The 27,882-nt window shown below is 46.2% G+C and overlaps 1 protein-coding gene across 11 annotated transcripts in view; it reads right to left on the bottom strand.

The window, feature by feature from the left end:
* ARHGEF11 (Rho guanine nucleotide exchange factor 11) overlaps positions 1 to 27,882 on the bottom strand; it is a 112,224-nt gene that overhangs the window by 34,594 nt on the left and 49,748 nt on the right. For 5 of the 11 annotated variants that reach the window (XM_027976620.3, XM_027976609.3, XM_027976613.3 and 2 more), the window contains exons 2-9: positions 14,107 to 14,139; positions 12,505 to 12,593; positions 11,437 to 11,535; positions 8,431 to 8,480; positions 8,044 to 8,101; positions 7,289 to 7,467; positions 6,397 to 6,468; positions 983 to 1,102 (exon numbers count right to left, since the gene is read on the bottom strand). In XM_027976620.3, the coding sequence (XP_027832421.1) occupies positions 983 to 1,102; positions 6,397 to 6,468; positions 7,289 to 7,467; positions 8,044 to 8,101; positions 8,431 to 8,480; positions 11,437 to 11,535; positions 12,505 to 12,593; positions 14,107 to 14,139 (700 nt within the window). The remainder of the gene's footprint in view (positions 1 to 982; positions 1,103 to 6,396; positions 6,469 to 7,288; positions 7,468 to 8,043; positions 8,102 to 8,430; positions 8,481 to 11,436; positions 11,536 to 12,504; positions 12,594 to 14,106; positions 14,140 to 27,882) is intronic. The other 6 variants (XM_042255782.2, XM_027976628.3, XM_060402966.1 and 3 more) reach the window with 3 other exon arrangements.

The raw sequence follows: 27,882 nt of genomic DNA on the forward strand, positions 1-27,882 counted from the left end.
CTCCCTGACCTGGAGTTGAACCTGTACCCTCGCTGCATTGGGAGGTTAACCACTGGACTGTCAGGGAAGTCCCCTCCCAGGGAATCACTGAGTCACCTGCCCAAGAGTCTTAAAGCTGGTGAGCACTATAGCTGGGAGGTGAATCCAGATGGTCTAAATCCTAAACCTGAGCTTCTATCAACCATGTGATACTGAGAAATTCTTCAGAAAGTAAAAGTTTAAATTTGTTTAGCTTGCGTTTCTCAGACTGTTTTGATCTGGATGGTCTAAAAAAGAAAGTGCATAATCTTCAAATAATTTCTATTGATTTTGGCAAATATTGTTTTTGGAGATCTTAAAGTGTTTGGAGAGTTACTTCTTATTTACCCAAAGAATGAAGGCCTGATGGACAGAAGTAAGGCACTAATGAAGCGTCAAGTCCCTGACTAGGACAGATAAGGAAGCATCTCCTCCTTAGGATTTCCTGCACAGTGTGGTTGGCTGCCACTACAGATCCCTCTCAACTGCCTGGGGTCCCTTTACTTAGGCTGACTTTTAAAAATGCTCGCGTTACTTTGAGAAGACCTATTACTGGAGGGCGAGGTGACAGGAAAAGCTGCCAGATGAATGATGGGTAAGATTAGTGTTGGAATATACCTAAGCTATGAGGCAACTACCCAGCAGGGGACGGATAATCAGCAAATTAAAGCTGGCAGTCTGATTTACTGCATTTTTTTTCCATTTCCGTTGCAACTGTAAGCTGCTGGAGGGCGAGAAACAGGCCACCCCTTCTCACGGGGTCCCACGGTTCAGGACAGCGCTCGGTCTCCACGGTGCTAAATGAGGAGCTGCTGCCCTCTGCTGCTTTGTGAAACACAACACACACTGGTTCAGCCCCAGGGTCCTGTGTGACTCGGGAAGCCTCTGTCCTAGGCTCCTCCCTCACACTCCCCTCCATCCGCCTGCACGAGCCCTTCCTAGAGCTAAGCCTGCCATCACTCACCACTAAGCCACCAGTCTCCTGCTGGATCTTCAGCTGTAACTGAGTGACTCGCCGCCGGGCGCCTTCGATCTGCTCTTCCAGCAGGCTGGCGGGGTTCCGGCTATACACCTCACAGATACGCTGGGGGTGGGGTGGGCGGGGGGCGAGGAGGACAAGGAGGAGGGGAAAAGGCAGAGGAGTGGTTAGTAGAGAATGGACGACTCACCAGTGGGGAGAGTAGGCAGTTATCCCGAAACAAAGGGGAGAGAAAGGAGATCACTGCCTCTGAGGAGGTGTGTGTCATTTCACCATCACGCAGGAGCAAGAAGAGGTACACGTGGTAAGAACAGAACACAGGAGGCGATGGCAGAGAGAAGACAGGACAGAGGCCGGTCCCGATCTGACCTGCTCTTAAGGCCTACATGCTAAATGAGGTCTTCCTTGACTGCAACTCAACAGTCTGCAACTCAAGTGACTGGCCAGACCAGCACACACAGAAAATGCTAAGGAGGAAACATACACACAGCGAGAACCACAGGAGTTGAGACGAAGAAGCGTGGACCAAGGAAGCCAGCACCCCCGTCCCCCAGCCCTGCATCTGGGAACCACTGACACTTATCTAGAATGCTTTTAGCACACAGCTTGGGCTTTGCAGTCAGGGAGGCCTGCCTCTGAACGCTGGTACCTCTACTTACTAGCTGTGTAGACCTGGGCAAGCTTGACTACGTCCTCATAGATCAAATGGAGATGTGGTACTTGCCTCTGGGGATGGATGTAGGCTATGGATGAGATTATGTATGTAAAGTGCTGAGCAGAAGGTCTCGTGCCTAACTACTTGACTGAATGCACGGCAGCTATTATTATTTTACTATAATAGGAAGTGCTCAGTGAGGCTGGTAGGTTAAATAGTTACAGACATTGGGGGCACATTTTCTCCAAACTCATCTGGAACCTCCCTGAAACCCCTCATACTTACTGTTTCATCTCCATGCCTCTCAAGCCCTCAGCCCTCCTCTCAGTCTCTGCAGATAATATCATCTGGTAAGAATGTCCCCAACTTCACTCCATTTCAAAGCATCTGCAGCTACCCTTACCCTCTGCCTTAGAAGAGAAACTCTGTCTAATCCCTGTACAGGGTTAGGGCCTCCAACAGCCTCGGGCTCCTCTTGGGCATCATTTACATATCCTCAAAGTTTCCTCATTCTAATGGCTCCTTCCCTTCATCCTATAAAACAGCTCAAGTTTCCTGTCCTAAAACGAAACGAAACAAACTACTACACCAAAACCTTCTCCATCAACTCTGATCAGTCTTCAAGCCACTGCCTCATTCTTTTCTTCCTCCTTTTACAGCCAACATGCTTCCCAACAGGAGTCTCTATGTAGAGCCCAGGCTTCTTAGTCTTCTAATCACTCACCAGCACACACAGTTTAGTTCCTCCCATCACCATGCTCTTCTGAAATCCAGCGACTTCTTAGTCTTCTCTCCAGAGCTCTTTAAATACCCACCTCCTCAAAATGCTGTCCCCTTCTGACTTCTCATCTTGACACTGACTTGGGTCACACCCCTCCCCCCAGCTGTAGCTTTACCCCTGCCTCCTCTCTTAAATCTAGGTGAGCCTGCAGCTCTGCAAACATCTACAGAGAGCTGACACACGCCAGGCCCTGTGCCAGCTGTGCAGGAGGAATATGCCAACGTAGGCATGGTCCCGGCCTTCAGGAACACAGTCCAATAGAGGAGGACAAACAAATAATTAAAATACAAATACAGCAGCGGCTGTTTAGAGGTTGATGCAGTGTGTCACAGAAGCACAGCAGCTCTGAAATTCCACCCTCAGCTCTCTCTTCTTCTCTGTCCTTGGTGATTATCATCTAGTCCCCAATTTCAACTGTCACCTGTATGCTGAGGCTACCCGGATCTCTATCAGTATTTCAAAATCCAATCTTTTCTTCTGAGGTTCATCCTTGTTATCTCCATATGCCTGGAGGATGGTCTTTTTACCTGAACCTCCCATGGCTGGTTTAAACTTAGTCCATCCAAAGCTGACTGCCATTTCTTTCCCCTAAATCCTCCTCCTCTCCTCTGTCTCACTCCATCAATGGCGTCACCATCTATCCAGGCACCCAAACTTGGGGCTGTCCTTTCTTTCCTCTCCTTTACTTCTCCCTTCTAGTTGATAAATTTCTTATGTACTGTAACAGCCTCCGAGAAGGTTTCCTTAGGTGTCAGTCCACTTACTATACTTTTCTAAAGAACACTGTTTTGAAGATAGGATCACTCCACCACTAAAATCCTTGGATCATTTCCCACTGCTTTCAGAATGAACTTCAAGCTCATCATGTTACTGAAGGCCCAAAGCACTTTCCAGAGTGAAACAGACTGAGCCCACCTAAGTGTCGTCTCATGAACCTTCTCTGATCATTGTATAATTAATCATTCCTCCTCTTTATAATTTAAATCATTTAAAAATTATTATTGACATGTAATTCACATAAATTCACCATTTTAAATATATAAGTCAGTGATTTTTAGTATATGTACAGAGCTGCACAAACATCTCCACTATCTAATTCCAGAACACTTCCTTCAACCCTACAAGAAAGCGGTCACTCCCAATTTCTCCCTTCCTCCATCTCCTGGCAACCACTAATTTATTTTCTGTTTTTACGGATTTACCTCTTCTGGACTTGCACATAAATGGAATCATACAATATGTGGCCTTTGGTGTCTGGCTTCTCTCACTTGGTACGTTTTCAGGATTCTTCCATATCAAAGCATGCATCAGTCCCTCACTCTTTTATGTGGCTGAATAATATCCCATTTTATGGGGAGAACATATTTTGTTCATCTACACACCAGTTAATGAGAACCTGGGCGGTTTCCACCTTTTGGCTATTATGCAATTAATAAATGCTATTATGAATGTTCACATAAGAGGGTCTATGCCTTGAATTCTCTTGTGTATATACTTAGGTTCATGTTGACAGATCATATTTCTGTGTTTAACATTTTGAAGAATTGCCAAACTGGCTGCACCATTTTACATTTTCACATCAATGGTGGGAGTAGAGTAGGATAGTGAATACGGAGACAAAATATAAACAAACATTTCTCCACATTTTCACCAACAACTGTTATTTTGGCTCTGGCCATCCGAGTGGGTGTGCAGTGGTATCTCAAAGCATTGGTTGGCCTCTTTCTAATGACTAATAATACTGAGCATCTTTTCATGTGTTTACTGGCCATTTGTATGTCTTCTTTACTGGACTGTCTATTCAAATCTTTAGCTAACTTTTAAACTGGGTTGATTTTTAAGTATCTATTACATATTCAGGTACTAGGGCTGCTGTCTATGGGGTCGCACAGAGTCGGACACGACTAAAGCAACTTAGCAGCAACAGCAGCAGCAGAACTTTATTTTCATGGCAGATAGATGGGGAAACAGTGGAAACAGTGTCAGACTTTATTTTCTTGGGCTCCAAAATATTTTCTTGGGACTGTGGATGGTGACTGCAGCCATGAAATTAAAAGGCGCTTACTCCTTGGAAGGAAAGTTATGAGCAACCTAGATAGCATATTGAAAAGCAGAGACATTACTTTGCCAACAAAGGTCCGTCTAGTCAAGGCTATGGTTTTTCCAGTAGTCATGTATGGATGTGAGAGTTGGACTGTGAAGAAGGCTGAGTGCCGAAGAATTGATGCTTTTGAACTGTGGTGTTAGAGAAGACTCTTGAGAGTCCCTTGGACTGCAAGGAGATCCAACCAGTCCATCTTAAAGGAGATCAGTCCTGAGTGTTCACTGGAAGGACTGATGCTAAAGCTGAAACTCCAACACTTTGACCACTTGATGTGAAAAACTGACTCGTTTGAAAAGACCCTGATGCTGGGAAAGATTGAAGGTGGGAGGAGAAGGGGACGACAGAGGATGAGATGGTTGGATGGCATCACTGACTCAATGGGCATGAATTTGGGTAAACTCCGGGATTTGGTGATGGACAGGGAGGCCTGGCATGCTGCAGTCCATGGGGCCGCAAAGAGCTGGACACAACTGAGCGACTGAACTGAAATGAACTGAGACCTATATGAGCTGCAAATATTTTCTCCTCTTCTGTGGTTGTCTTTTTACTTTCTTGATAGTGTCCTTTGATGCACGATAGCTTTCAATTTTGACGAAGTCTAATTTATCTTTTCTTTTTTGGGGGTTATTTATGCTTTTGGTATCACAGCTAAGAAACCACTGTTTAGTCCAAGTGGTTTATCAAGGAATAAATACCCATGTTTTCTGCTAAGAGTTTTATAGTCCTTAAAAATAGTTTTAACTCTTATATTTAAGTCTTTGATCCATTTTGACTTAAATTTTATTACTGTGTTTAAATTTACTTACTGTGTGAAATAAGAATCCAAACTCATTCTTTGCACAGATATCCTGTTGTCCCAGAACCATTTGTTGAAAAGACTGTACTTTCTTCACTGAACTATCTTGACACTTTTTCCACAGATATATGGGTTAATCTCCAGACTCTGAATTCCATTTCACTGATTTACAGGCCTATCCTTATACCAGTACCACACTATCTTGATTACTCTATGACATGTGTCAAAATATTAGTATCAGCACTTATTATACTGCAATGCAACTCTTCCTTCATTCATCCACTGATATTCTACCAGATTATAAACTCCTTAAAGGAAAGGTTCATCTCTCCTTATCTCTATAACCATTCTAACCTTCATCCCTAGCACTGGTCCCCAACACCACTGCAGCACACATGGTATCTAGCACACAGCAGGAACTTAATGTTTGTTAAGAAAATGAGTCTATTTTCATGTCTTGGTGCCTTGGAGCTATGCTGTCCATTCTCAGCATTCTCTTCCCCATCCCTTTTGCTTATTAAAGCCCTACTCTTCAAGGCCCAGCTAAAATACAATCTTCTCAGTGAAGTTTCCCTCACATCTCCCCTTATTAATTAATAATAATAATCTGTTCTCTTCCTTGTCCCTCCCATTCTCTTTCTTACTGTAATATGAATTTTCCCCATGAGATTGTAAACATGTTGAAGGCAAGAACTATCTAATCTTTTAGGAATTAAACCAATGCTTTACATACAGTGGGCACAACAGAACTGAAATGAAGGGGCCAGGAGCTCGCTGTAAGCCACAGCTATTATCAGAATCTGGTCGTTTCCTTCCCCCAAATTAAACTTCTTGTTCTCCCTGCACATCACTGCCCAGGCCTGGAAATCTCTCTGCATCGGTCAAATCCGCTTTAACAGATTCCACTGGCCTATGACAATTCTTTAGAGGTCCTGAGGTTTGACATTAAGGTTCCTGTGATAGCGTATGGCCTGCAAATTAAGTTGTACACGTTGGTAGATTGCTTTGATAAAGTATTATTTCATGAAGGCAATGGCCAGTCTACCCGCAGCAGCGACCTTACCTGTAACTCCTTTTCCTCCTGTCTCAGCATATTCCTAAGGATCTGGGTGGCATGTTTTTGAAATTCGGGATCCTAAGAGTGGAAAACACGACGGTGGTCAGAGTTGGGGACCCAATCAACAGCTTTATTCTCCTCCACCAGGTGATTCCTAGGCAAGGAGAGCTATGATGGGACAGCCTGGGTTGTAAGAATGTTTTGTATAACACTCTCTATCTCACTGGAATTCAATAAACGTGAAATCTTATTTTGGTTTCAGCCTACCTTCCTAGAAACCCTGACTATAATCACATCTGGTATCAAATTGCTCTCTAAAGTCTTCTGGGACTTGCTGGTCAGTCTTCTTTCCAATCGGAAAATCCTGTTCCCTATTACTATCTGCCTCTAGTCCTTTTTTAACTCCTCACACAGGTTATCCAGGTCCTTGGGTTCTCCGCCTAGTAGTCTTGCTCTTTCCTGATTCTCTTCCCTATAGACTGGGCTCCATATTTCATTCCTCCAGGCCATCTGTTTCCCCAGGAAGCCTCTCCTTTACCCCTTGACTTATTCCAACAGTCTTTACAGACCCCTCTGACCACGCCTGGAGGCGTGCACCCTCACCCTGATGGAGAGGAATACTCTCAAAGGGCCTCTTTAGCGTCCTGCACACACACAGGAAACACTGCATGCCGCTGCCTGATAAACGGCATATGCACTCACATGGAAAGAGGACACTACGGCGTGAAACGCCCTTTTAATGCAGTTCTCATTTTGTTCCACTTTTTTGATGGCCTTCATATAGTTCTTTTTCTTGTCTCTTCCTACTGGCATGCCATTCGATTTAACCTGCTTCCAATCCAAGGGCAGCTCTTCTAAAGGGACACCAGCACGAGGAGAGGAGCAGGAGGACCGTTACCTGCAGAGGTCTGGGTCCCGTGATGCGCTGTGGAGGTGGCAGAGGTGGAGGTGGCGGCGGTGGGGGGACCACGGGGGGGACTCGGGGAGCTCCTGCTGGGGCTGGGTCCTGCTGGGGCCCAGAGACACCAACGGATGAGGGCGAAGAGCCCAGGAGGGTGAGAGCAACATAGGCCCCAGCTGGAGGAAGACAAACAGAGGGCTGCTCAAGCGGTGCTGTTTTCAACAGCAGACACTCAGGCACAAAGGAGGCAGTTCTCCCCTCTCCTTCCATTACGCTTGTAATTCTGCAGGTCAAGTTCTCCGCACGGTTAACGCCCCACCTGTTCTCTAGTTCCTGTCCTTCCATCCTGCACCAGCACAAGGCTCCTTTCCCTCCCTTTCCTCAGGCAGAGGCCTCAACCAAAACCCCACCCACAAGTTCTCGGGAGCTGCCCACCCAGCCCCTTGTTCCCCAGGACTGGGAGAGGGGAGTGAGTGGTATTTGAGTGAGACTCGGTCTTAGTAGAGCATGATCTAAAAGGTAGTGCAAAGACGGGCAGAAAAATAAACATGTCAGATGAGAGATTAACAGCGTCTCCACCTGAGATGACAGGAGGGAACCGGGGCAGTCTATGATGATCAGGCCAAGAAGAAGACTTCAGCCGCCTCCCACGTCTACAGAGGAACCCTGCTGGGTCAGCAGGCCCACTCCCCCCGTGGCCCCCGTGCATCTGCTCCCCGACTTTCTCTCACTGGCACCTCTTTCCAACTCACATTTGATGAGCTTCACCACCTCCAGGTGTGAGCTGTTGGTCACCATGGTGCCGTTCACCTGTTGGGGGACAAATGACGTGACTGAGAAATGGCAGTGGGAGCCTAGGGGGCCGTGTTCTGAGGTCAAAGCCATTCTTCAGGGAGCCATTTATCAGGGCTCTTCAGTACAGTAAAGCTTGTCATAGAGCTTAGTCACAGTCGAGATGGACCTCGAATACGGAACCCAGCTATCTTAGGCCCCACTCTCTGTCACGGTATACCACTCTTTCTCACGGTACCACCCTCCTGGTCAGTGGCTGATGACAGACGCTATGGAAACGGAAGTGACCCTGCACTCCCCCTCCCCCGCCAGGGGGGCGGGTTGCCCAGAGAGGGAACTTCACTCACTTTGATGATCCGGTCACCTTCTTTCACACCAGCTTTCATGGCTGCACCTCCTGTGAGGAAGCAGAAGGCCCGGTCAGAGGAGACCCACCACCTTTCCAGAGGTCACTGAGTCTCCACTCATGAACCTGCCAAATCACCTTCCCCCTCAAATTTCTTCTCACCTCTGTGTTAAGCATTTCACGTGTTGGGTGCGTATCCTATTCTGCTCCAGTGTGCCACAACTACCTTTGAGCTAGACTGGACTGTCCGAGGTCACATCTCCTGTTCTTCTCGCCACCTGGCTCAGAAGCAGACTTCTCCTCTGAGCGCCAGGCCACACTGGCGGAGAGGCAGGGCCCAGACTCCGGGGAGAGCAATGTGTGTTTTATTTGAATGTGTCTGGATATGTTCCAAGATCAAATAAGAGTTTCTTTCTATTATCCAGTGGGAAGAATGAGTTTACCGTATTAAATAACTGTTGAAGTAATTATTAAGAGGAATATGAGAAAAGAACTGCAACAAGAGTTTTCAAATCATGGTCCCTAAGCCCTGAGAGGTTCATAAAGACATTCTGGGTATTCCTAGCATTAAGGAAGATAATGCTTTATTTTCTGTTAAAAAATGGTTCTGTAGCCACAGCGGTTCTGACCACCATGTATAGTCATCCCTGGGCATCCACTGGGATTAATTCTAGGACCTCAAGTGCCTTACTTAAAACAGCATAGTACAATACCTTCCGTTTTCACATTTGATGATTGAACTAACTGCAGATGGAAATTTTGAGCCACAGTTGGTTGAATCTATGGATGTAGAATTCTCAGATTCGAAACTCACGGATGTGGAGGGCAAAATGTTGTTTTAAATGAGTTAAGTAGTACTCAGAAAGCACAGGAAACACTTATGCTGAAATAAGTTTGTGAGAAGCATAAAAACTATGATTTTTGTAAATTTACCCCGATGATCATTAAATCCGTAAGTTGCATTTGTCTGATCAAAACAAAACTCCCACAAAGCACATCTATATGCTTCTAGTCCAAAAAGAGAAATTACAGTGATGACTACATTCCAATTTGGCTTTTCAGTACTGGGACCCAGACTACCCAATCTAAAGTGTGCTATTTGTGGGAAAAGTACTAGCTTGAAAACTCTCTTTTACACTGTCATCTAAAAATTAAAGGTGGAGAGGAAGAGTGATTTTGCCTGAATGCATGAAACACTAATAACTTAGTGATTAAAAACAATTTAAACTTTTCAGAGTAAAGGAATTAGAGAAGAAGTTACAGGCTTCAGTAAGCATGAGAATCACCAGAAGAATTTGTCAGAAAGCATACTGCTTGGCCCCCTTGTGAGAGGGTGACCCAGCGCTTCGGGACTCAGGCCCTGGAATGAGGATTTCCATCACCCTAAGGGCCCAGGTGATTCTGACGGAGCAGAGCACAGACTGCACTTGGGGAGCAGTGGCCTGAGAACCCTACACTCTGGGAAAGATAATAGCAGCTGCGCTGTGGCTCTTGTGATTTCGATGCCAATCCAAATGAGGTCTCTTCCTCTCTCCTGCCCAAAATACACATTCATACGCATATTTTCCAAAACTCATATTTCACTGCAAGCCATCCTTTTGTTCTTTCCTCTCTGAGTCTGACTCTGCTCAGGCCTAAGACGGGGGTAAAAATTGGAGAAGCCCTGAACTCATAGTTCACTGGAGCAGATCCTCATGCATTCTGTATCAAAGAGATCACAGAGGCAAAGTACAAGTTACTGGCAGGCCCACACGCTCTCTCACCCTAGTCCAGGAACCTTGAGAGAATACGGAAGCAAAGAAATTTCTTTTCAGAGTTCTATCCGAGGATATGAAAAACAAATCTCCCCCCGATAAAAGTTAACTCCCAAACATAAGGGGTGCTGATTATTTATATCCTCATATGGCCCACATACCTCATTTTGGTCATGAATTTGAAATTTTCTTTTCACCTTTCACGTAAATAAATTCCAGATATTTCTTCCAAAGTTATATAAAGCACATATCCTTTCCATTTTGCACTCTACTTAGTAGGAAAATGCTGGCCAGTTACCTACCCCTTTCCTTGTACTCTTCTTCCTGCCTGGGATGTCCAGTGCTGCCAAAGCCCAACCCCATTTGCTACAGGGAAGTTCACTCTTTTTGGAGATACTTGCCTCATATTCTTCACCACTCCCATCTCCTTCATGCTCATAGTCTTCAGTCTGCGTCACTTAACAGCAGTGATTCTACCACTGGACATTACAGAGCTCTGAAGTACCTGAAGCTTTTCCATACACAACTGATTTCCTTACAATGCCCTCCCACTCTCTACTGTCTTCCCACCAAATTCCCATCTCGGCAGTGTGTTCTCTATGGCCATCTTTCAAACTACTCCTGAAATCCGATTTTCCATCAGATCTGATTTACTCCTGAAATCTCCTTTCTAAGAAGGCTCCCCAAACTAATAAGAAGGGAGATACTATGCTTCGAACAAACTAGCTCATCACAACCTTCCAAGTACCCCTTCTTCCTGTGTACTGTCCAACATACATCTTTCAGTCATTTATTACTTAGTGTAATTGTATCTGTGAAGACATCTGGAACAGAGTGCCTGCTTCAACTGTGAACTGCTGCAGCACAGCAACCGTCTATGCTTGGAGCGAGGTCATGTGAAGGTGAGAAGAGGAAAGTGGGTCTTCGATTTCTCCATGGCATCTTCCAACCTGGGATGAGGAGCTCCCCTGGAGGGCAGTCAGGCACCTGCCTGATGACCTGAGGGCTATTTTGCCTTTTTCACAATTTCAACAGGGAATCAAGCCAGGAGTGTGATCCCTAGAAACGCTTAGTACTGTGGAGGCTTCCCCAGACGCGCTCAGGGAACCAGTTCTAGAATGAACCATGCACGCCACAGGACGCTCAGGCCCCTAGTAAAAGCACATGCAAGTTCTCCAGTCCTACGGCACCGTCACATCCTCGGTGACTTTCTAAGAACTGTCCCCTGTTGGCGAGGGAGACACAACACTCACCAGGCCGCACAGACTGCACCAGCACGATGCGGTCCCCGCTGACCGTGAAGCCGAAGCCATGCTGGTCCTTTTGGATGATGACGCAGCGCTGAACAAGACCTGGCAGGAGGGGAGAAGGAGAAGGGGCTTCAGCTGGGTCTGTCACTGGGAAGTCAGTGCACACAAGCCAGGGCCAAACAAGCAGAGCCCTAGTGCATTTCTTCCTCCAGAAAGCCCTTCCAGATTCCCTAGACAGCCTGTCCAAACACAGTCTTGCAATGCAAGCCCTCTCAGCAATCGACAAAGCCCTGCCACCTACTCTGTATTCTATACAAGAAACTCCCCTCTTGAGGTGTTGAGATGTCCGTCTCTCTTGTGCGTGTTTCTCTTTTTAGGCTTGTTTGGGTGGCGCTGGCCAAAAAAGGGGCCTGGCCAACTCCAGGCTGAAGACTAATGTCTCAGAGAAGCAACCCTGGGACCGAAGCCTAAGTGACCCTGGAAGTCTTCCATTCAATCATGTTCAGCGAATACAGAAGGTGGGTCACCAGTGCGTGTTGACTCTGCAGAGATGGATAACTCATGGGGGCAACTGAGGGCTGGCCCTGTGCCAAAATGCAGGGAAGGATAAACGACTAGAGCAAACCCCTTCTGCCACAAGCACACACAGAATGTAGGGAGGAGGACAGCCAGGCTGTAACTGCCCGCAGACTCCATCTCTGCGGGCATGTGTTAGGTACTGTACACTGTGAAGGTGTGTGGTGCTGTTTCCTTTAATGGAGAAAGCAGGGGCTCCAGTGCTAAAACCCCGCTGGTTTCAGGTCCTGGTTTTGTGTCTTACAAGTCTGCACACTTGGAAAATTTCTTAACCACTCTGTGTCTCAGCTCCTTCATCTGTAAAAGAGGGACAATAAAATCTACTTTCTACCACTGAAAAAAGGACTGAATAAGACAATCGGTAAAACTGTAACACAATGCCTTGCGCTCATGAGCTCAATATAAAGGCTCAGTCGTCTTGTATCTAGGGTATGCAGGTCTGTCTGTGAGGGTGAACACCTCTGTGCCGATGTGTTGATGCCCTGAGAAGGTTACCTGTTGTCTCAGATGCGTCAGAGGGCTGGCGGTGGTGAGAAGGGGACTTGCGTTCAGGTGCTGAATCTCCCAAAGACAGGCTACTTAACCTGGAGAAAGAGTAAGAAAAGCACATCAACGAAGTGAGCAGGGAGGGACCACCCTTGTAGCAGAAGGAAGCTATGTCGACAGGGGCCCTGAGTCTTGGGTAACAGGAGACTGACCCTCTCACTCTGTACCCCGCTCCATCTGGTGGGAGACTGGCCATGTCTGCACCACGGGCAATACCACCTATCTGGAATGCTAGGCAGGCAGAGCAGACATGATCTCTTTATTACCCAGCAAGGCGTCAAGGGAAATAGCCCTTCCTGGAGTCAGGAGACAAAGAGACAATAGCAAGAACAGGGTGTGCACAGACACACACGTGGTGGGTCTTACCAGGCTGCAATGGGGCTGATGGAACAGAACGGACGCGGCGGAGAAAATGAATGCGAGAAAAAGATAGGAAAAAACAAACAGCTAGTTAGTTTTAGGCGATGATTTGCGAGGAAGGGGAGACTGCAAGCCAAGGATGGGAGGGTCAAACACACACACAGGCCTGCAGGGCACAGCCGAGGATGGAAGGGGCAGGAGCAGAGACACTAGTCCTCACTCTACTAGCTTCGTCTCCTCGTCCCTCTCCAAAACAAGTGTCTCTAGGAGGGTGACCAGGCCTTTAGTTGGGTAACTGGCAACTTCACCTGTTGGATAACTGGCAATTTGAACACTTTTCTAGAAAGGTGGAGTAGAATGATGACCTAAGCTTCTGAGATTCCATTTATTTTGTGTGTACGACGGAGAACAGAAATCGGGTCTGTTTCATGGTAGTATTCCAATCCCATTCCTACAGCCAGCTTAGGGCACCCTGCTTAAAAACTACTACAGCCCTAAAATCTCAAAGTACCAGGGATCACCAAACCAGATCTAATAACAGGACCTTGCAGGAACAGGAGAAGCTCAGAGCTTTACTATGCCTGTCCTTTTTAGAAAAGCGTCTGAGCTGCCAGTTCCTAATCAATAGTCGCTGCCCCTTCAGAGGGCGTCTCCTAGCCATACCCAGCAAATGACTATGTAAAAGGGTCTTCACGGAGGCCCTTGTGCAGAGGCAAAACACTGCAAAGAATCTAAGTGTCTGCAGTGGGTAACTGGTTAAATAAACTGCAGGATATCAATATAAGGACACAGCCTTCAGTCTATAAAAGAATGAGGGGTCTCTTTATATATGATAAGGAATGGTCTCCAAGAAACGTTGTTGATTGAAAAATACATGATGCAGAATTATGTAGATGGTAGGAGAGAAGAAAATGATTTGCTTATGTGTTTGTTTACATATATATATAAAACGTGCAAAATATCTCTGAAGGGTACAAAAGAAACATGTATCCCCGGCTGCTTCTGAGGGAGAAAACTGCCGGGGCAAAGGGATGGAGCTGGAATCTTTCCATTATCCTCTCATTTGTTACCGTTTAAACTCTAAGTCATGTGAAAGTATTAACTACTCAACTAATACATACAATACAAGTACGTAAGTTTCACATATAAAAGGGGGCGGTTCCTCCCCCCTCACCCTGGCGCCCCACTTACCTGGACAGGTGAGACTGCTTTTTACTGGCTGATCTTTGGATCAGAGACAGAAGGACATCAAGGAAGAAGAAAGCGTGGGGCCCAGGAGAGAGTGACGCAGGAGAAGGGGAAGAAAGGAAAACAAAACAAGACATAAACCAGACAAGACACTGGAGACGGCTGGTTCAGAAGAAAAACCACTAGCAGGCTAAGAAGAACCCGGGGAGGAAGCCGGCCACAGTGCAGTAGGTCCAGCTTGCTACACTGCAGATTCACCTGCACCTCGTTGCTGATTGAAACCTTTTCGAGTTTCACCACTGCACCTGGGAGAAAGGTCACGGATGCAGCAGCGAAGAGGAAGCGCTCGTTAGCTGGCCCCTCCACCGTCTCCGCAGCTCCCAGTGCCTATCCTAACTGCAGCGTGAACACCCAATGGGACTGCTTGTCCGTTTGTCTCTGGGCTTAAGGTCCACCAGGTCACGGCGGTCCTGCTGGTCAGCATGCCCCATGCCTGACACGGTAAGCGCTCTGTCCTGACTGCGGTCCCCGCTCTTCCCTGTTCTTTCACATGCCATGGTTTCTGGCTCCCGTGCCTCATGTTACGTGTGGCACATACTGCTCCTTCTTCCTAGATGTTCTTTCTTCTCTCCTCCCCATTACTACATCTGTCAACCAGACAAGGCAAACTTCCAGAAGCTACAACTTCTGGCTATCTTCAAATTATTCTAGTCTATCATTCCCCGCCCTGACCTCCACCTCCTCATCCAAGGTAAAGATTCAACTTAGCTTATCATTGAGTAAATGTCCTAGAATCTCTGAATGATAGCTAAACTTACCGTGGTAATCGTTTTATTTAACTGTGGCTGTGTGGAGGGGTGGTCCTAGTTACTGCATGGGGGATCTAGTTCCCTGACCAGGGTTGAACCCAGGCCCCCTGAATTTGGAGCATGGAGTCTTAGCCACTAGACCTCCAGGGAAGATCCCTGTGGTAATTATTTTGCAACACATGGGTGTCAAGTCCTTATGCTGTCCATCTTAAAATTAGGTAGTGCTATATTGGGGCCGCACAGAGTCAGACACGACTGAAGCGACTTAGCAGCAGCAGCAGCAGCAGCAGCAGCAGCAGCAGCAGCAGCAGCAGCAGCCAATTAGATCTCAATAAAATGGGGGAGGGAGAGTCTCAGAATCCAAACCTGTGTTATTTAATACAATAGCCACTAGCCACACAGATATGTAAATTTAAAACAAAACTTACAATTCAGTTTCTCAGTTGTACTTCAGCTAGTGGCTACCTTATAGAATAGTGCAGAATAAAACAGTTTCTTCGCTGAAGAAAGTTCTATTGGACAGTGCTGCTTTAGATACTACGCTGGTGCTAGGGGTACAGAAATGAGTAAGACACAGGCACTTGCAGGGAATGGATGAGGCGAACACGCAGAACTTCAGTACAAACGCTGAGGGGCAGATCTACTTCCCGCAGCAACCTAGAGTAAACTTTTAAAGGTCTCTTATTCCAGCTGCTCATCTGCTGTCTTCAGCCAGATCCATCACATCCCATCACTGGGTTACCCAGAACGGGCCTGAATTCCTCCCTGCTCACTACCTCAGGAGGAAACCTTCCTAGCACAGCTTGGGCTTCCTCCTTGCCTTGTTCTGCTTGGCTCTGTGAGAGACTGGTTTCCTATGCCCACAGTAAAGCTTAGAAGGAATGAATGGTCTGGTAACTTAACCTGGTTTGGTTTTGCATTTGGGCTGGGTTGTGAACTGTTCAACGTAACTAAGGGCACACTAGGCCAAGGTTTATGCACCTGGCTGTAAAGGACTGTTGGGGCAAAGACAAGGATCATTTCAGCAGCCATGGAAAGTTCCTCTCAAAAAAAAAAAAAAAAAAAAAATCACAGCATAGGGCAGAGACAGTGGAGGACAAGGGGGATTACAACATAATTGTAACAGGTACAGGGTGGTTTTTTTTTTTTTTTCCCCTCCTCTTTTAGAGCTTAAAGGAAGAAAAACCACTACTGAATTAGAGGAGGCAGAAATGCTTGTGTTAGCAGATCGAGACTATCATGCAGGTTCTCCCCTTCGTGATGACATTCCCATTAAAATTCAGCAGCAGAGATCAGACTCCAACCAGCCTAAACCCAATGGGAACATAGGAGGCCCCGGAAAGTAGAGAAATTCCCCCAAATCTGTGGCCCTCTAAATGGCATCACTGAGACAGATCTGCTGATCCAACTTCTCATTAAGCCCCATGTTTATCCAGTCAGAGACTGCTACGTCCTTTTATGTTTCCCAGAGTTGCTCGCTCCTTTTTATTATCATTGCTATCCATCACTTTAAGCCATATGTCCACTGCCTCAAATTACTAAAAAAAAAATAAAGAAGAAGAAGAAACAGCTCTTGTTTACACGCTCCAGTTCCTCCAGTATTCTACCACAATGGACTAACTCTCCTAAACACTATTTCTTTGGGTCCCCTCAGATCAAGAACCTAGGATTTCCCTTGTTACTCTCTATATGATCAGATATGTGTGTCACCTACTATTAAAGGCTTTCCATCAAGTGGATCCAAGTACCTTTTCAAATTCACTCTTATTGTTCACTTTGTCCTGCCTCTATTGGATCTTAAAAGATGCTGCGCTCATTCTTGCCTCTGTTTTATCATGGCCTCCATCCCTTCTCCTCTTCATTCCTCCTTTTTCAAGGCTCTGGTCAAACGGCATTGATTCTAGGAAGCCTTCCCTGACCACTGCAGCTAGCATTTGACTTACCCCAATATTTTCTGGGAAAAATCTCAAACCTACATATTAAAGTTAAATGAGCAGCATGATGAATATGTACATACCCTTCATCTAGATTCACCAATTAACGTCTGTCACACCTGCTTTATCTTTTTACGATTATACACTTTTCCCCATTTGAGAGTTGCAGATGACATGACATTTTACCCCTAACTCTGTCAGCATATATCCCCTGGGACCCCTAAGATTCTATATAACCACAATGCCAACAGCAAACCCAATGAGTTTAACTTTGATATAATATTATCTAGTATATAGTCTGTATTCAAATTTCCCTAATTCTTTTATTAATTGCCTATACAGTTGTTCCCAACTGCCTCAATACAGGATCCAGTCACAGATCTTAGAACTGCATTTATTCATAGCTTTTAGATTCATTTAATCTAGAATATCACCCCCTTTCCCCCACCCCAAGCTACCTTTCTTGCTCTCTCCTAACACCAACATATGGAAGAGTTCAGGCCGGTTGCCTTATTGAACGGCCTACAGCAGATTTGTCTGTCTCTTTAGGATCAGGTCCAAATTAAGCATTCTAAGAGTGTTGGGTATCCGATGTGGCACAGCTCGCCCATTTCTGGTGAGCATAGGTTTGATTACTTAGGTGAGCTGGTGCTCCTTAGATTTCTCAATGGCAAAATTACATTTTCCCACTTAAACTAGTGGGAAATGGGTGGAGTGCTATTTTGAGACTGTATGACCATCCTGTTGTCCAACAGCTTCCCACACAACAGTTTTATTACCCACTGATGCTCCCTGGGGACTGACTGATGCCTCAGTGGGTAAAGAACCTGCCTGCCAATGCAGGGAACACAGGAGACTCGGGTTTGATTCTTGGGTTGGGAAGGTTCCCTGGAGGAGGGCATGGCAACTCACTCTAGTATATCTTGCATGGAGAATACCATGGACAGAGGAGCCCGGCAGGAAACAGTCCAAAAGGTCCCTGCCTGAACCACTTACCGCACTGGAGGCTGCAAACGGCACTCTGCTAAGTCTATCATCCCATCTGCATCTATTAGCTGGCAATCTTGTGAAGAAGGTCATTTTATCCCTCTTCTGAAACACTGCTATGAACTCACGAATTTTTTCCCTCCAATGCAAATACATTAGAGTCCATTACTGCTTTTCTAAAAATGTTAAGTGAAAGTGAAGTCGCTCAGTCGTGTCCGACTCTTTGCAACCCCGTGGACTGTAGCCTACCAGGCTCCTCCCTTCATGGGATTCTCCAGGCAAGAGTACTGGAGTGGGTTGCCATAAGTTGTCTCAATCTGGCTGGTGGGAGCTTCTACAAGCCAGCTCCTGTGTTCTTTAAAGTGTCACCATCTGCCTTATTTTCTGGCACAAAAAACAACAAAAACACTCCAGGCTCACCTTGTACATTCCCTATGTCAGACTTGGACTCAAACATTTTTTTAAGGAGCCCTGGTTCCTTTTAGTAGGAAATGTGTGTAGAAACAAGACTGGGTGCTAGGTGCTCATTGTTGCTAAGCTGCCACTGGTTCCCAGCCCGTTCAATGGACAGAGCCAGGACATATTAAGAAATTGTGAGTTTACAAGGAAATCTTGTTTGACTCCAACACTACAGGGTTCTTTCTCATCGCCCCCAATTCCGTATTTTATCCTTCTTTTCCCACAGTGAGAACCTTGTTCAAACAACAGTAATATATTTATATATTTATTATAATATAATCATCTGCTCTTCTCCATTACACATCAAAGATTGTTTCCAGACTTACTATCCCGGTAACACCAGTAACGGCAAACTAGGCAGAGGTTAGAGTTTGCAATTCTTCTCCTCCTTAGACTGTATCCCACTAGGTATATACAGCCAGTACTATTTGTGAAAGTCACTTTGGATGAATTTTTTTATGCTATCAATTTGAAATGCATTTAGGTTTCATTCTTTTTTTTTTTTTCGCTGCGCTGTGTAGCATGCAGGATGTTAGTTCCCTGAACAGGGCTCCAAACTGCATCCCCTGCACGATAAGCATGGAGCCTTAACCACTGTACCGTCGGGGAAGTCCTTAGGTTTCTGTTTATATCTGTACTTAACTTTAGGGTTTGCTTTTTCAGGGTTATTTATTTTTTAAATCTGTCAAACATTTACATGGTTGAAAACTCAAAATGCAATTTAAAAGGCACATTCAGAAGTGTCCTTGTCCCTTCATCCCACTCCTCCCCAGGAAACCACTTCCATTTGTTTTTGGTTTTCTGTGTTTCTTCTTGTAAAAACTAAGCAAACACATATAAATATTCTTATTTTCCTTTCTTGTTTCCACAACAGGTAGTATCCTACACTTTTTACACTTTGCTTTTTTCATTTAATAGACCTTCAAAGAAACTCCCTATCAGTTCCCAGAAATCTTCCATTTCCTCATCCTTTTCTTTACAATGCAACCCACATTCTGACACAGATGTTCCTCCCTGCTCCTGAGCATCTGGTGTGTTAGCCCTGCCAGAGGGCAAAGGTTACAGGGTGTTCTTCCCAGTATGCTCCCCAGCAGCAGACACAGGACAGGTGCTCTGTGAAAATAAGGAGAAACAGCCTCCTCATCCGAGCTTAGAGGGTGTGTGATGAAGCAAGAAAAGGCTGGTGATCTTTCAGACAGCAAAGCTGAAGGGCGGTGACCAGCCCACATATCATTCTGCTGGCCTATGGTATTTGTGTGTGGTTGGGTGTGTGTGTGTGTGTGTTCAAGGGATTAGATGTGGTAGAGAGAATGCTCGAACAACTATGGATATTGGGGGGGGGGGTGTGCGTGTATTCAAGGGACTGAGTAGATGTGGTAGACAGAGTGCCTGAAGAACTTTGGATGGAGGTTCGTAACACTGTATAGTAGGCAGTGACCAAAACCATCCCAAAGAAAAAGAAATCCAAGAAGGCAAAGTGGTTGTCTGAGAAGGCTTTACAAATAACTGAGGAAAGAGGAGAAGTGAAAAAAAAAGATCTTAATGACCCGGATAATGATGATGGTATGATCACTCACCTAGAGCCAGACATCCCAGAGTGCAAAGTCAAGTGGGCCTTAGGAAGCATCACTACGAACAAAGCTGGTGGAGGTGACAGAATTACAGCTGAGCTATTTAAAATCCTAAATGATGATGCTGTTAAAGTGCTGCACTCAATATGCCAACAAATTTAGAAAATTCAGCAGTAGCCACTAGGCTTCTTTGGTGACTCAGCTGTAAAGAATTCTCCTGCAATGTGGGAGACACGAGCTCGATCCCTGGCTTGGAAAGATCCCCTGGAGAAGGAAATGGCAACCCATTCCAGTACTCCTGCCTGGGAAATACCATGGACTGAGGAGCCTGGCGGGCTCCAGTCCACTGGGTTGCAAGAGTCAAACTGCCACCACCACAACAGCAGTGGCCACAGGACTGGAAAATGTCAGTTTCCATTTCAATCCCAAAGAAGGGCAATGGCAACGAATGTTTAAACTATCACAGTTGTGCTCATTTCACATATTAGCAAGGTTAGCAAGGTTCTGCTTAAAATCCTTCGAGCTCAGCTTCACCAGTGTGGACTGAGAGCTTACAGATGAGCACTTTGGGCTTTGAGGAGACGGAGGAACTAGAGACCAGACTGCCAACACTCGCTGGATCATGGAGAAAGCAAGGGGGTTCCAGAAAAGCATCTTCTTCTGCTTCACTGACTGTGAAGCCCTTTGACTGTGTGGATCCCAATAAACTGGAAAATTCTTAAAGAGATGGGAGTACTAGACCACCTTTCATGACTCTTGAGAAACCTGTACAAGGATAAAGAAGCAACAGGTAGAACCAGACATGGAACAACTGACTGGTTCAAAATTGGGAAAGGAGTATGACAAGGCTGAATATTGTCACCTTGGTTATTTAACTTCCATTCAGAGTACATCATGTGAAGTCACTGGGCTGGATGACTCACAAGGTGGAATTCAGGTTGCCAGGAGAAGCATCAACAACCTCAGATATGCAGATGATACCACTCTAATGGCAGAAAATGATGAGGAACTAAAAAACCTCTTGATGAGGATGAAAGAGGAGAGTGAAAAAGCTGGCTTGAAATTCAACACTGAAAAAAACTTAAGATCATGGCATCCAGTCCCATCACTTTATGGCAAATAGAAGGGGAAAAAGTGGAAGCAGTGACAGATTTTCTTTTCTTGGGCTCCAAAATCACTGTGGACTGTGACACAGCCAGGAAATTAAAAGACACTTGCTCCTTGAAAGGAAAGCTACGATAAACCTAAATAGCATATTAGCAAGCAGAGATGTCACTTTGCAGACCAAGGTCCATATAGTCAAAGCTATGGTTTTGCCAGTAGTCATATACGGATGGGAGAGCTAGTCCATAAAGAAGGCTGAGCACCGAAGAACTGATGCTTTCTAATTAAGACTCTTGAGAGTTCTCTGGACTGCAAGAAGTCAAATCAATCAATACTAAAGGAAATCAACCCTGAATTTTCATTGGAAGGACTGATGCTGAAGCTCCAATACTTTGGCCACCTAGAAAAGACCCTGATGGCTGGGAAATAGTGAAGGCAAAAGGAGAGGCCATCAACAGAGCATGAATGAGATGGTTAGATAGCATCACCGACTCAATGGACATAAATCTGAGCAAATTCCAGAAAATTGTGGAGGACAGAGGAGACTGGCATGCTAGTCCATTGGGTCAAGAAGAATCAAACATGACTTAATGACTGATCTGTATATATATGTTTAAAATTAACTGCTAAAAACTTTAAAAATCAGGCAATTTCGTCTTTAAAAATACAGGTTTCTGTTTTTTCTTGAAAAGGCCGAAGTTCTGGCACTGCTGGGTCGAGTCTCATGCAGTGACAACTGGCTGAAGCTGCGTGGCAGCACCCCCTTCCGACGGAAGACTGCTGGTCTCTTCATCCTCATCCCCGTCCCACCACAAATGTGAGAATGAGCACAAGGCTGAGAATATCCCTGTTCTGTGACAATAATTATCTCTTATTACCTACCAGGTACTGTGCTAAACATCTGACATACATTATCCTATTTAATAACCATAAGAAGCCTGGTGAGGCAGGCAGCACATCTCCATTCTCAGGTGAGTGAACAGGGAGCTTAAGTAAGCAAAGATAAAATGTGCATAAAGTTGATCTGACTGCAGGGTCTGTGCTCCTAAACAAAAAGCTATGCCCAAATGCAGATCCAATTGGTCTTTACTGGGCTTTATTTTCCTTTTTACATGCTTGCGTGCATACAGACGCTTTACCGTCTGAGCCACCAGGGAACCCCATACAATGTATAAACACACATATATACACCTCACATGTGCAGATGAATATGTGTGACAAGATATATACATGAAATATAGATACATAATACATATATAAATATATGTATATAAAGCTATAATACATGACAGATATAAAGGGCACACTATACATAGGCTGACCTAGGTGTTTTCAGTTTGGGGCAAAGTAATCTTGAATCCCTGCCCAGAATAAACCAGGAAAGAGCTACCCCGCCAGGACCTTAGATCTAAATAAAGTCCACACTCTCTGAACCCTGACCTGGTCTTACTGGTCTGGCTTCCCTTATCTGCCAGGGTGGAGCTTTAGGCAGCTTCCTGGCACCCTAACTTTCTAAGGATTCTGCCTCTGGGTAGAACTTTCCCTGTGGTCTGAGACTGGAAACACAGCACATGCATATACTACAGAAAAAAGGCCAGTTTGCAGACAGCCCTTGCTGACAGAATACGACACAAATGCTCACTAACAGCTTATGTAACTGAAGACATTTAGAGGTAGAAAAGGGTACAGATCAAATAAAAGCAGCGGTTTCAATCAGAACCAGAGTGCAAAGTTAAGACTTGAAATGATACTGCCAAAAAGGGCTGGGCTTGGAAATCAGAGAAGTTCAGGTGCTAATTCCAATTCTGTCTCTAAGTCACTGTGGGCCACCACCCACTTGACTTCCTCACATGTCAATTCTTCTGTAAAAGTAGAGGGCAGAAAAATGGAGTGGGAGAGCCTGGCAATGTAGCCAGAGAAGGCTCACGTCTCAAGTGGATCATTAACTGATGAGCAGCATATGAATTACGTGAGGCTTCAACCCCACGAATTCAACTCAGCAGGTCTGTGGCGTGAATACTATTTCAAGTGATTCCTAATTCAGAGGACCGTAACTTCGAGGAACTCTCAAAACAAGTCCCGTAGCTTCTGAGTGTATCACCTGGTTTCCCCGTGTTTTGTTGTTACCTGTCCTTCACCATCTCCCAGAGTTTGCTCAAACTCATGTCCACTGAGTCAGTGATGCCGTCCAACCTTCTCATCCTGTCAGTCCCTTTTCCTTTTGCCTTCAATCTTTCCCACCATCAGGGTCTTTTCCCATGAGGTGGCTCTTCGAATCAGATGGCCAAAGTATTGGAGCTTCAGTATCAGTCCTTCCAACGAATACTCAGGGTTGATTTCCCCACGGACAGAGGAGCCTGGTGGGCTACAGTCCATGGGATCACAAAGAGTCGGATACAACTGAGCGACTGAGCGCACACAGACACTCCTTGTACCACGCCCTCTGCTTTCTCTATTAGATCTTAAACCCCTTGAGAAGAAGGACGGCATCTTACTCAACCTTGTATCACCAGCCAAGGTCCAGCACAGTGTCCGGCGCGTGGAGGACATGTGATCCAAAATGTGTGCTTAAGGAAGGCACATGTCCTTCCTCTCTCCCAGGGCTGAAGTGAGGATCAAAGATGTGATGTTGGCTAAGTTTCTGGAAGTGCGAAGTCCTCTGCAAACAGTTCTATTGCGTTTTCTGCCCAGATCCAGCTTGGGTGACCTACACTCAGTATGTGTCAGAGGTCAGGGGAACAGGACAAGAGTGAGTGGACAATACACGGAGAAGTGGGAATGACTCCCGCCATGTTCTGATTCTAGGCAGGGCCAGGAAAGCTCTCCTTTCCACTTTTAGAAGGATTCTGGAGAACAAGAGATCTGGGGACATGTTGAATAATCAGAGCAGATCACTTGGTAAACAGTGTGTGTGGAGGAGGGAGACAGAGAACTGGGGTGTGACAGGGCTGCCTAGCTTGGTTCCCCATTTCAGACTTAGCATGCGGCCCGTGCGGTAAGGGCTGGAAAGCATAGCCTCAGGGGTAAACTACGGGCTCCAGCTTCAACTTAGCCTTTTCCTGGCCGTGTAGCTTCAGGCAAGTCACCCGACCTTCCATGCCTCAGTTTCTCAGTAACAAATGTGGATAATGACACTTTCCTCAAAGGGTGACTGGGAGGACCAAATCCCTGTAACCAATCCCTTGGAGCTAAAATGTTCACACTGAAATCAATCTCCCCAGCCTAAGCCTAACCCTGGCTCCTGGGCAAATGGTTTCTCCTCAGGAGACGGGGCCACACAGTTGCTCAAGCCAGAAACCTGAGCTGTCTCTGACACTCCCTCAAGTCTAATCAGCCATGAAGTCCTATTGATATTACCCACCATTATTTCTGGAATCCACCTACTTTTGCTCCTTCCTGACAGATGCTGGCCTTTCCTGGTGGCTCAGACGGAAAAGCATCTGCCTGCAATGTGGGAGACTTGGGTTCGATCCCTGGGTCGGGAAGGTCCCCTGGAGAAGGAAGCGGCAACCCACTTCAGTATTCTTGCCTGGAGAATCCCATGGACTGAGGGGCTTGGGGGGCTACAGTCTATGGGGTCACAAAGAGGCACACACAGCTGAGTGACTAACACTGCCCTTCTTCACCGTTATTTTGGGGATCCACCTACTTCTGCCCTGACACACACTGGTAGAAGAACAACTGGCCTCCTCACATCTTCTCTAGCCTCCACTCCTCCAGAAGCCAACCATTCTCTACACACGCTGGGAGGGGTTTCTTCAAAAGATAACTTAGAATGCACACCTCCCTTTAGTGGTCTCCCACTGTCCTTGTATGATGCTCCAAGGCCACAGCATGGGCCTGGCAGGTCCTCACCTTCTGTCACTCAGCACCCTGACCCACACCCACCTTGCTTACTACATTCCAAACCCAGGGGCCTCCTCACCCACCTCGGCCAGGCTAACTCACACTTTCTTCACGGTTCTCCGTAAACAAATGCTTCTTTTCAGTGAAGTTTTCTCTGATACTCAATAAGCTGAATCTCCCCCGAAATTTCCCATTGCAATGCCTAACTCAACAGTAACTAGTTATTTGGGTGTTTTCCTGATTGTTTAATACCTACTTTCCTCATTTAATGATAAGCTTCACTGTCTCTTATTCTCTAGAGCACACAGCAGCTTCAGAACACAGTACACAGTAGACATTTAATAAATATATTTTGAAGGATACAGCCAGACAATACATGCAAAGGAATCTTCTAGACACCAAAATATTGTAAACACACACACCTCATCAAAAGGAAGAGCTCTGAGTAACCTCATAACACATGTTTGTTAGGGTTAAATTCAGTTTCATGGTTGCAAAACAAAGCTAAATGAAGCAGGAAGGTGACAGCCTCTCTATGGACTTACTGCAGGGAGTGACATCAACCTGGCTGTAAGAACTGGTTAAGCTCACAAAGTCTTCCAGTCTCCCAGATTTCCAGAATTCAGCTTTGTACACAGGCAGTGAAGCATCCACCAAACAAGAAAATGCATGTTATGCATCCCATTGCTCACTGCAGCACTATTTACAATAGTTAGAACATGGAAGCAACCTAGATGTCCATCGACAGATGAATGGAGAAAGAAGCTGTGGTATATACACACGGTGGGACATTACTCAGCCACAAAAAGGAGTGTGTTTGAGTCAGTTCTAATGAGGTGGATGAACCTAGAACCTATTACACAGATTGAAGTGAATCAGAAACAGAAAGATAAATACTGTATTCTAACACATATATTGGAGAAGGCAGTGGCACCCCACTCCAGTAGTCTTGCCTGGAAAATCCCATGGATGGAGGAGCCTGGCAGGCTGTAGTCCATGGGGTTGCTAAGAGTCGGATACGACTGAGCGTCTTTACTTTCACTTTTCACTTTCATGCATTGGAGAAGGAAACGGCAACCCACTCCAGTGTCCTTGCCTGGAGAGTCCCCGGGTCGGGGGAGCCTGGTGGGCTGCCGTCTATGGGGTCACACAGAGTCGGACACGACTGAGGCGACTTAGCAGCAGCAGCAGCAACACATATATACGGAATCTAGAAAAATGGTACTGAAGAATTTATTTACAGGGCAGCAATAGCGAACCAGACATAGAGAATAGACTTACGGGCATGGGGAGAAGGGAGGAGAGGCTGAGATGTATGGAAAGAGTAACATGGAAACTTACATTACCATATGTAAAATAATAGCCAACGGGAATTTGCTGTATGTCTCAGGAAACTCAAACGGGCTCTGTATCAACCTAGAGGGGAAGGAGATGGGAGGGAGGTTCAAAAGGGAGGGGACATATGTGTGCCTGACTCATGTTGAGGTTTAACAGAAAACAGCAAAATTCTGTAAAGCAATTATCCTTCAGTGAAAAATAAATCAATAAAAAAAAAAAAGAAAATGCATGTTAAGTTGGTATTGGTGACTACAAAGTAGATGTGGTTGAGGGGACGGCCAAAGGAAGAATCAGAAAGGAGACAGGCTTTTAAAAGGAATCTGGAGGGGGAGGCGGGGGGAGAGGCAGAACTCCGGTGGGAAGCTGTGCTGGGCAAGGTCATGATGCTAGGGGAGGAAACGGCGAAAAGCTGAGGCACAGAAGGAGGCTGGGAGCACAGCATATCTGGTGAGCCTGTCAATGCACCACAGGAGGAGAAGAGCGGGAAGGGCCAGATAAGAGGCGCAAGCAGGAGAGAAAACGGAAAAGACACGGGTTCTCATCCTGGTTCTACCGCTGAAGAGCTGGTGGACCGTAGGAAACCCTCTCAAACTCTCCTCGCCTTAGCTTCTCCACCTGAAAAATGCGGACAACTCGTGTGCCTTGCTCTGCCTATCTCAGAGCTGCTGTGAGAATTCAGTGAGATAAGGTGGCTCGAATGGTGAAAAACCTGCCTGCCTAGGCAGGAGACCTAAGAGATGCAGGTTCAATCCCTGGGTCAGGAAGATCCCCTGGAGGAGGGCATGGCAGCCCACTCCAGTATTCTTGCCTGGAGAATCCCCACGGACAGAGGAGCCCGGCGGGCTACAGTCCAAACGGGCGCAGAGTTGCACAACTGAAGCAACTTTGCGTGCAGCACACAAGGAACATCAAAGGCTTTGGGAACTAAAACACACTCACGTTAGCAAGTGTAGGGGCAGAGGAAAAGGTTAGGGCCGGTTACGGATTCCATTCTTTACAGAGGGGAGCTGCTGAGGGCTTTCTACAAGGACTAACAGGGTCAGACCTAGCCTCTAAAAAGTCAGGCCTAGCGTGACTGCAGGGACTAGCGTGGATGAGAAGCGCGAAGGCTGGAGGTCCAGAGCCTGGATGGGGCAGACACAGGGAGCCCAGCTGCTGGAATTCAACAGCAAAGGCAGGAGACAGACCACTGAGAATGGGCTGCCAGCAGCGGACCTCAGGAGTACCTTCTTGTATTGACTGCATGTCGAAATAACATATTTTTAATATATTGAGTTAAATGGAATACACATTAAAATGAATTCACCAGCTTCTCTCTCCTGCCTTTTAGGCAGCTCCTAGAAAATTTTCAATGACACAAATGCTTGCACTCTCTTGCTACTGGACGGCGCTGGCCCAGCCTCACCACACTGTGCCGTCTCCCCCGCGGAGGGCCTCCTATCCCTCAGACCACTCGAAGGAAGCCAGAAGCCGGCCCAGAGGTGGCCTCCCAAACTTCTCTGCCCCTCAGAGCACACGGCCCACCTTTCTGCCTAAGCACTGTGTTCACTGTGCTGTCCTTTCTCCGCGTGTGCTGGACTGTAAGCCCCTGCAGGCATGCCACAGCGTCTCTGGAGCCCCTGGGAGGAAGCAGTGGGCCCCACTCTGGGGGGCGGCCATGGGCAGTGCTGAGCAGAGAACAGTGCCACACGACCCTGGCTGGGCACCCTTCTCTTCACTCAGAACCCAACA

This window comes from Ovis aries, chromosome 1 (assembly GCF_016772045.2).
Source record: "Ovis aries strain OAR_USU_Benz2616 breed Rambouillet chromosome 1, ARS-UI_Ramb_v3.0, whole genome shotgun sequence".
NCBI lineage: Eukaryota > Metazoa > Chordata > Mammalia > Artiodactyla > Bovidae > Ovis > Ovis aries.